This window comes from Amblyomma americanum, chromosome 7, assembly GCF_052857255.1.
Source record: "Amblyomma americanum isolate KBUSLIRL-KWMA chromosome 7, ASM5285725v1, whole genome shotgun sequence".
Taxonomy (NCBI): domain Eukaryota; kingdom Metazoa; phylum Arthropoda; class Arachnida; order Ixodida; family Ixodidae; genus Amblyomma; species Amblyomma americanum.
Window position 1 is genome coordinate 17,763,604 of NC_135503.1, and position 9,599 is coordinate 17,773,202.

The 9,599-nt window shown below is 49.2% G+C and overlaps 1 protein-coding gene across 1 annotated transcript; it reads right to left on the reverse strand.

The window, feature by feature from the left end:
• Nucleotides 1–546: 546 nt before the first annotated feature.
• On the reverse strand, nucleotides 547–5,725 carry LOC144096964 (palmitoyltransferase ZDHHC15A-like). The gene is made up of 4 exons (XM_077629773.1): nucleotides 5,519–5,725; nucleotides 4,091–4,317; nucleotides 2,896–3,256; nucleotides 547–1,178 (listed from the first exon to the last, which is right to left on the reverse strand). Exons 1-4 carry the CDS (start codon nucleotides 5,723–5,725, stop codon nucleotides 675–677), a joined length of 1,299 nt encoding a protein of 432 aa, XP_077485899.1. The 3' UTR covers nucleotides 547–674.
• Nucleotides 5,726–9,599: the final 3,874 nt, after the last annotated feature.

The following is a 9,599-nucleotide window of genomic DNA, read 5'->3' on the forward strand; positions in this document are numbered from 1 at the left end:
CCTCTTCTACACCAAAATTCTGCTGCCTTCATGACAGCTCAGGTTTCAATTGAGTCAAACCCTTTCTCGTAAACTATTAAGACAATATAAAGGGGTTGGCTTTACTCAGTGCATCTCTCTATACCATGACTGATAGTGTGAACAAGGTGTACTGTCGAGTAGTATTTACGGAAGCAAGGCGTAAATTTGGGCGATTTGGTAAGTGTTCATTTTCGCTCTCAGCGCAACACGAACGGGACACAAGACGAAGGACTAGCACAAGCAGGCGCTGACTATCAACTGGTTTTTTATTGAAGAACGAAAAGCGTATAAATACAAACAGTGAACTACTTATCAATCAACAAAAGTTATCTGGAAGGCACGTGGGAGGTCAGATAGCTCAATTACCTCTCGGATAACGATATGGAAGGGCTGCTGATACATTTTGCTTCATTGTGGTAAATATAAAAAGCTTCCATAACTTCGCGTGTTAATTTATTATGTCGGAACACATAATTTACAAAACCACTCCACAATTTACGGAAACCACTCAGCCACCGCGGCGGCTCTATCGACAAATTTCTTTGGAAACTGCGCGTCTAATGTTTCCAAGGAACTTCATTGTCCAATTATTACACCACACATATATCAGGCTGTGCAATATGCACTTTCCACAAATTCGCCGCATGCTCTCCTCACACATCGTAGGTGCAATCGTCGCTGCCTGAAGATGCGTAGGTTGTCAAATACCACGACGTCTTCGTTCTCTCTTGCGCCGACAGTGTCTTCTTGGTGGGATGGACGAGGGGCCATTGTTTAGCAGCTGCCAGAAGTCGCAGGAAAGACCGTGGTTTGTAGGCCGAAGGTGCCACACTGGTTCCTTTTGCGCGCAGAACAGCAGAAGCATCCTCTTGTTCTCGAGGCACCAAGGCGCTAGAACGCTGCTCGCTTTCAGAGACCGGAAACAGCGAGCGATTTATCCACGCGGATGAAAGCTCAGAAATAGGGGTCTCTGCTGAAGCCACGCTCGCCGGCACGTCTTTTCTGAGGAGACTAGATGAAAGTTGGTGCCGACGCAGCCCAAGCTCCATCTCAGCGTCGGAGTCTGGGTCCGGGTGCAGCCGCGTTGGAAAGCGCACGCCATCGCCGAGGCTCGTGAAGACGGGGAATGGCCAGAGGAAGACGCTGGTGCCGAACACCTGCACAAGGGCCACGAGGCAAGAAGTTGCAAAGGATGGCGCCACGTATAATGAGGCATTCGAAAGTGCATGTGACTCTATCATAACGATAATGACGTCTATACGAAATTTCAAATTCACTGAAACTGCCGCCCCGCCGCGGTGGCTCAGTGGTTAGGGCGCTCGACTACTGATCCGGAGTTCCCGGGTTCGAACCCGACCACGGCGGCTGCGTTTTTATGGAGGAAAAACGCTAAGGCGCCCGTGTGCTGTGCGATGTCAGTGCACGTTAAAGATCCCCAGGTGGTCGAAATTATTCCGGAGCCCTCCACTACGGTACCTCTCTCTTCCTTTCTTCTTTCACTCCCTCCCTTGTCCCTTCCCTTACGGCGCGGTTCAGGTGTCCAACGATATATGAGACAGATACTGCGCCATTTCCTTTCCCCCAAAACCGATTATATATACTGAAGCTGACATCTATGCTTACGCGACTCTGGACTCTCTCCCTCCCACCTTTCTTTCCCTCCGTCCTTCGTGAATTTCTTAAGGCGTGGCACAGGTGTCCACGTAGTGTGAGACAGTTACTGCGCCTGTCCTCTCCTCATGACTAGTTGCCATAATTTACTAAACGTTAAAGAAAGTGCACCATATCAGAGAAAAAAAGAGGAAATTTTTTCCTTTGCCATAGCCGTTCAGTTTCGAGAGTTACAAAGCTCTTTCTAATAGTTTACCCACTCTCGATACCTGCTGCGGTGGCTCACATAAGTCAAAAGGCCGATTCCCGGTGGCTGCGTTATGATATAGGCAATGTTTAAAACATGCAAGGTTGCTATGCGATGCCAGTATACGTTAAAAAAGAACCAAGGCATTAATTAATCATAAGTCCCCACTTGCGCATCTATCACTGACACAGAAGCAGAGCCTTCGTTAGGTGGTCAAGCCTCACACATCATGCTTTTCTCGAGCGTCAGGCTCTTTAAAAGTAAAAAAAAAAAATTGAGAGCTGCTAAGATGGTAAGCTTAGGTGCCTAACACATTATTCAGTGACAGCTATTAAACTTCGCGCTGTGTTCTGAAAGTCGCCGAAATGGGTCCTCGAAGGCCCAGGTACAGCCAAGGCCGCCTCCTCTCGTTGTGGCTCATGCCATGCAGGCGCATACGCAGCCCTCATTTGACGACCAGGCTCGATCTGTACCCAAAGTCGATCGGATTCCTGTCCAGAACTGTGCACGGCAAGACCATGGCTCTGCAAAGACAATGGTCTTAACGCTGTTTTTCGCGGCAGCGGGCTTCTTCCTCTCCTGCCAATTGGCCATTGCAATGCAACGGCTGCGTGCTCCGACTTCACGTCTTGCTTGGCTGTGACGTCACGTCAGCTGCTGCGTGCTCCGCACCCTGCTCATAATCTGCTCTGGCGTACCGCGCGTTTCGTTCACGTTGCCTAACGCTGGTGCTCTCTTAGCGTTCGCTGTTGTGCAGCCCATCGGGTGGTTACTCTCCGGGTGATTACCACCGAGTTGTTAGCCCCCTGTGGTTGCCGTGCTAACCATCCGGAGGTTACTGCCGTGGTGTTGCCCGCCCACACTGAAGCTCCGATCGGGGAGGGCACCTATTTATAACTTTCGCCGCAAAACAAATTTGAAGTGTCCGTGATTATAACCAACTGTTCCCCAATGTACCGTTCCGACTAGTTGCCGAAAGAACCATACAACGTCTGTCTCGTTGTATCAAGCATCACCTGGGCGAAGTTCTTAAAGGGACCGATGTCGAAGGAGTCCCCGGGGTCGGCGAAGGCGTCCGCGCACGTGCCTTCCAACGTGGTCTCGTTGTTGTAGACGAGGCGCATGTGGACGCTGAAGAAGCCGACCACGAGCAGGCTGAGGGCGCCAGCCACAACTGCCAGGAAGCCGATTTGCACCAGGCTGCCGGCAGTCAGTTCCAGCGTGTTGGCGGCGTTCCACGCGCACGAAGCGGTGGTGAAGAAGGTGAACGCCGCCAGCAGCGCCCCGTAAAGCAGCGTGAGCAGGAAGAACTTGTAGCTGCTGAAGCACACGCAGTTGTTGAGAAAGGGACAGTGGTGGTCCCTTTTAGGGATACACCTGCAGGGTAGTGGATCCTTCAGGTGTCTCGTTCAGCTTCAGTTATTCTAATAGAGAATAACATCAAAGAGAGCATCGCTTGCGGAGAAGAAAGTGGAAAATTTTATTGCCGGCTAAAGAAGTTTGCAGAAGCTAAGAGACACAAAAGGCGAGGTCGACCAGAAAATGAAAGACCAGAATACGAAATGAGACCAGAATATGAAATCTCACTTCCCGTCGACATCAGATTCTCACATGCCGGGAAGTGTTGCATTGCGTGAAGAGCCAAGGTTGCAGGATTATCGCATTTTTAACCAGCGACATCTAACCGGCGTTGGCTGATTGGCCCTCCACTTTAAACTATAGCCACCACCAGGCTGTTCCCATGACAACGTCCTCCTGACTGCGCATTTTTGCGCCGGCGTTGAAAGCTCCTCTTTTCCCGGTAGTCACTCTCTGAGTTATTTTGGTGGCAATCGCATTCTGGTCTCTCCCTGCTCTTTCCTAAAAGTGGAGAGAGAAATTTTCCTTTCTCTATTTCGCCACCTGCAGGTGGCAGGCGTTTGCAGATAGTGTGCACAGCGTTACAACGCTGGACGCCGCTTGTTCTTTAGTGTGGGGCTGCTAATGATAATGCAGCGGAACTCTTTCGACAAGGGCGGCGTCATTTATCGTTTCTATTCAGGTCTGGGTCAGCTGTCCATAGTTGAGTTGAGTTGACCTGTAGCATTCAACAGCTAACCTCAACTCAACTCAACTCAACTATGGACAGTTGAGCAGCACTATGGAGCAGAGCTGAGCGCCGGACGCCTTCACGAAACCCCTTGAAACAGGTTTCAATAGGTAAAGCCGCACCTCTTGCACGAGGAGCAGTGGTGGCAGCGGTCCGGCTTGATGAGGCCGCACTGGTCGCAGTAGCGCACGCTTCCGTCTTTGGCTCGCATCAGGATGCCCAGCGCGGAGCTGAGCGTCTCCAGAAGCTCCTTCCGTTCTTCGTACGTCTCGCTGTCCTCGATAACCCCGCGTATGCCAGCGCTCACGTAGTACCGCTTGGGCACCGGCGGGACGGACGCAGTGGTCGCCTGCAAAGCAGCGCAGTGAATGCCTACTGGTTTGCCGGCTTTTGAACAACGGCTTCTGAATGAACTACGCTGCAATGGTACTCAAGGTCGAGATGCGCTGTGAACGCACACTGATTTGAAATTATTTTCTAACCTGGCATAAGACTAATGTTCCAAGCCCCTTGGATGCAATCGTATGCCGACTTCACATGCCTGCGACAAAGAAAATCACCCGAATTCTGTTTCAGCTTCATTCGGGATGCTTATATTAATCACTGAGCCTGACTGTAAAGAATTAAGCATGTTCTTTCCTTTTGTTGGTGACCTTGCTTCCTATACGTCCTTCCTACCGCAAATCGCTGCCCAGAAATCTGGCACTCCAGTCATCAGATGAGACCACCGCATGCGTCGAAATCGACGTTCCCCGCTTGCCCGATTTTTTCATCTCTTCGAAACCCCGCCACCACCGCTAGTCATATTTTGGAAGCGAGCTCCCGAAGGCGACGGTTAGAACGTGCAGTGACAGTCATTGACAAATGCTGCTACTTTTCAGCAACCCTGGCGCACTTATTTGTGTACAACTGTCCTTTAGACCGACAAATCTTGAACAAGACGGCGAAAAAAATTAACCACCGATCTACTTTGCTAAACTAAACGCGGCGTCGGTGCGCGAGCACGTCCAGTTTGCTCAACCTTGTGCTTAGTTCATTTTTGTGATTGTGCTGCTGGGGTTAAATTGGCGATATAAATTTATGGCGATCAATTTTGCTCGGTTTGTCTCAATCTGCTATGATGTGCAGCCCAGCCCGCATAAAAAATTACAACTTCGCCACGCAGGCCAGCTGACTCAGCCGACGTTAGACATTTGCGTTATCACTTCACCGGGAAATCAGAATGAGAATGAAAACAGGCTTTCGCATCTAAATATAAATAGGTGTCTATAATGCTTAAGGTACTGCAAATTCGAGCAGCAAGGACGAATCGGCCATCCAATATGATTAAGGAGCACTCATTGTGATCCATAATAATGCAGCTCCTTTGTAACATTTTATTGTGGTCTTCTTCGAAGTAAATTTGTAGCTACAAAGGCATACAGTAACGGAAACCATTCAAGTTCATCCCACCGTGTTCTTCATCCGTGACCTCAGCCAAAGCCATCGCTTCACCTTCGACATATTCGCGCCCTTCTGTTAACTTATATCACCTCGCACGTAATACGCACCCGCAGAAAGGACCACAGTGCCAGCGACAGGAGCAGCAGGAAGAGCGATGTCAGAGAAAAGCGCTCCACGTCACCCTTAACCAGGGCCGGACAGAAGACGTGCACGTAGACATAGTAGGCCCAGCCGAACGTGGCCAGGACTGCTACGACGGGAAGCCAGTCGGACGCCGCACTTCGACGAAACAGGAAGGAGGTGACCGCAGGCATCAGGGCGATTCGTCGATCTCTTCTTCCACTGGCAACCCCGGCTCCTTCTTCTTCTTCGTCCTCTTAAGGCATGGCACATCCCCGGCTCCACGCTCGCGGAGCACAACATTCTTCGTCAGCCTCTTTGCTGGCGAGTTCCCTAAGAGCAATTATCAGCAGGTTCTGGAAATATAGCCTCGCGTGAGGTTATTATGTCGCATGAATGACATCTAACCCCGAGATGAAGAACGATTAGTCGATGATTGCTCATTGACGTCGATTGGTCAGAGGCCTTAAGAACGAGACGGGGCAGAAGCAGAATTTTACTTCATGGTAAGATTCCGCCGCAATAGAGTGCAGTACCGTAAGTATTGTAATCATAAAATTGGATCAAAAATGTTTTGAAATGCCAAAGTCTGTTTTCAGTCCAATTCTGATTTTTTGGTGAAACGACAACGCAAACGCCTAACACTGCATAACTTTATCCTCACAGGTTACGAAACCCCGTACACATTTTACATGGCGCACGCGCTGCGATATCGTCCCAGATTGTGGGCTCATCGTTGCTCCTTCAAGATGTCCAAAGAGGTGAAGTCTCTATAAAAAGCGCCCGCCATCGCCCAGGCTAGTAAACACGGCTAATGACGAGAAGATACTAGAGCCGAGCACCTGCATAAGAGCCCCGTAACACGAACGTCAAAAGCGGAGCAAGAAAGACGCCCCACTGACAAGTCAATTGAAAGTTGATGTTACGTGACCACGCACGACGGAAATAAAGAGCACCAGAGTAGCCTTGTGTTGCACCACAAGTTCAAGACACCGCTGCGCCGTTCCCGCAAGTCGTGACATCTTCAGTGCGAAGGGCTTCCTGTTGCAAATTTTCATGCCGGTCGCATCGGAACAGTTCGCCTTGGCCGCACGGCCACCGAAGCCAAATACTACTGGCGATGGCGGCTATGTTACGGCGCTCGCGCCGTCGGCTACCTGCTAGCGTTGGGCCGGTCGACATTCGGCGTTGGGGCGAAGGGAACTGGGCACTGCTAAAGCCGGTGTCGTCGAGTGCGCCGGGGCCGGTAGCCTTTCTGCGCTCTTCCCGAGAACACGGAGAAAAGGAGGCAAAAATGAAGATTCGGAGGGGCGGGAGAGGGCAGAAAAAGATAACCGCGTGTTCTGGGGAGAGCGAGAGAGAGAGAAATAACTTTATTGCCAAGTATTTGTAGATCTTGGGCTACTGTACCTCAGTGTGACCCCATACAAGGGTGACCTCCAAGGCCCGGTTAACAAGCGCTTCCTGTATTGTCTTTTCCTGCTTCAAAGCTGGAATCACGTGTTTTGGCGTCACAGGAGGAGCTTGGGGACTGGAGTTTCGGAGTTCCCCTCCGGCTCATTCTCTCTTGAACGCCTTCTCTTTCTCATTTTCATCCATCTGCAGTCCTTTACCGAAACAGACGTGCGCATCTGCCGTTATCGGTGAAGGTTCAGGATTTTCACGCGTCTGAAAGAGGTAATTTAACGGCGCCAAAGCGGACGTGGTCACACCGAATTGCTGACACGCTTCTATACATTAAAAATTGGGGAGTGCTTTTAGTTATTTGAAATGTAAATGATGCCTTTAAACACCTGGTAAATTTGATTTGCATTGGTTTAAGTGCACCGCGTCGAAAGCTCGTTTTATATGGAGCAACAGAACTAACACTGATTATAAACACTGGTAACGTTGGGTCACAAAGCGTAGGTCTAAATGTTTTACTAGTACCGAGACGGTATATTTTGTCGTCGTATGCGTAGTGCTTCTTCAGTTATCTCTCACGCATTTGCTGCGCAGCATTGAAAAGCCCTATAGGACAGACAGTCTCAGCGTTGGGATTTCTCTTTGTTCAGAAATTATTTCCTCGCAGAATACCATAATCATCATCATGATCATCAGCCTGACTACGCCCACTGCAGGGCAAAGACCTCTCCCTTTTCTCTCCAATTAAGCCTATCCTTAACAGCTGCGCCCAACGTGTCCCCGCAAACTTCTGAATTTCATGAAGACATGGCGGCATACCATGCCTTCATGCAATCAAAATGAAATGTCTTTGAATTCGTAGACGTGAATGCAATGAACAGTGCCGTATGTAGGGTTTAAGTGCTGCGTCTTGTATACAACCTTAGCGAGAAGCGTTTGTCCAGCTATATACAACGCTCGTACATACCGCAGGTGGCGGAGTGATCTCCATGGCCCAAAGGTTCCACAGCGGATGAATTGAATAACGGGGCGTCGGTGTGTGGTCACAAGAGGGTCCCTTCGGTTGATAAATGCAGGCACCTCTGCCCTTCCCATCCTCCACTCTCTTCTTTGCGGTCGCCGGGACGCGCATCCTGGAATCGTATGCCAGGTCACGTCGGGGCTTCCTTTACTCGGAGTCGACGCAAGGCACCCCGGACCACTTCCGCTGACGACCGTTGCGGCCGCTCTTGAGGCGCGTAGCTGCATTTACCTAAGGCTGTGGGGCTTTTAGGCTTCTCATATACAAAACGCTTTTGTGGTGCAACCCAGAGAAGTTGCCACATTTGTCTGTACACTGTCCTATTGTGCTTCAAACGGCGTATTGTGGTTTGTAAAAAACCTTCGGCGCTGCGTATTCGTTTGCTTCATTTCCTCGAGCTTTTCTACAGGTGACAAACGTAGAACAAGATAGAAGACTGAGAACAAAAAAAGGTAGAAGAGCTGCTTAGGAAAAAAAATACTATTTTGTATGGCATACGCGATAGCATCGCTATGTTTTGCTCTGCTGATGGGATTCTTCACACAAATTGTATATTTTCTTCCATACGCACCTTGAATCCATCTAGGCCACGTGTTTAGGGCTGCGTTCGTCACTGCGTTTGGGCTGCGTTCGAGTTCTCCTACCGTCTCGCCCACGGTGCTAAAGTTAACGAGCAGTGACGCGCTTCGTGATGTAAGGTAAGGCAAACACATCACGAAAAGAGAAGATGAGCAATGTCTATGTTTCCTTGGAGTATAGGATACACAGCTAGGGCAGAATCAGAGGAGCGATAGCAGTGCTTGAAATAATACGAGCATGAAAATACGGAGATTAGAATCCTTTCTATCCGAGTGCGGTGATTTCATGCGCGCTTTCTAGTTGAGCACGCCCCAACCTCACACGGTGAATGCCCGTAGCTGAGTGCGCACACAAGGTCGAAAGCTCACACGATGAGTGTTAAATGCCAGATAGAAAGCCACGAAAGAATCATCTGCGGACACGTTCGGCTTCCTTGGCGTGGAAATCTTCGTAAACGTGAAGATTTACTCCGCATGGAGCTAATTCAAAAAATTATGGATGTATAAGAAAGAGCGCATTGTAGTTACTGTCGTCAAGCTGAACGTTTTTTGAGCGGCTCAGCTTTTTCTTGCCAATTTAATTCTATTGATTTCAGAGCTACACACCCACCTAGAATGAAACCAAAGCTGGATATTCTTTTCAGCACGCGCTGATGTTCCCAGAATATGCGGCAATGTTATGTTTGTTCCATCGATGCAGTTATACGAAGCAGGATACTCAACAACTAAAAAATGAGTAGGTTATAGATTATGCTGACTTGAAGGAGACCTGGAATTCGTTCCAATTATGTGTAGTTTTATTAAAGGCTGGCATTTTTAACACAATACCGACCAGTACAAATCTTGACTTCAGTCTTTTCGAAAGCTCGAATTAAACGAGTTTTGTATTAACACGGCTTACGACGATGCAGTCTGACCTTCAGAATCTCTAATTAAATTTTCGTTCTCGTTAAGTAGGAGTAAGCTGGCTAAGCTGACACATATGGGGCGTCCAAAAAGAAAAATTTGTACCGAAGCGTGAGTGATAAATCCACTGCTTCCAAGTGTGAAAACGCGGTGGCGAAA

Excerpts from the sequence above, each read along its gene's own strand:
- LOC144096964 (XM_077629773.1), bottom strand. The coding sequence starts at position 5,725 with ATGCCTGCGGTCACCTCCTTCCTGTTTCGTCGAAGTGCGGCGTCCGAC. Across the intron at positions 4,318-5,518 it reads CACTGTGGTCCTTTCTGCGG|GCGACCACTGCGTCCGTCCC; the intron begins GTGCGTATTACG and ends GCTGCTTTGCAG. Across the intron at positions 1,179-2,895 it reads CCTTTAAGAACTTCGCCCAG|GTGTTCGGCACCAGCGTCTT; the intron begins GTGATGCTTGAT and ends GCCCTTGTGCAG.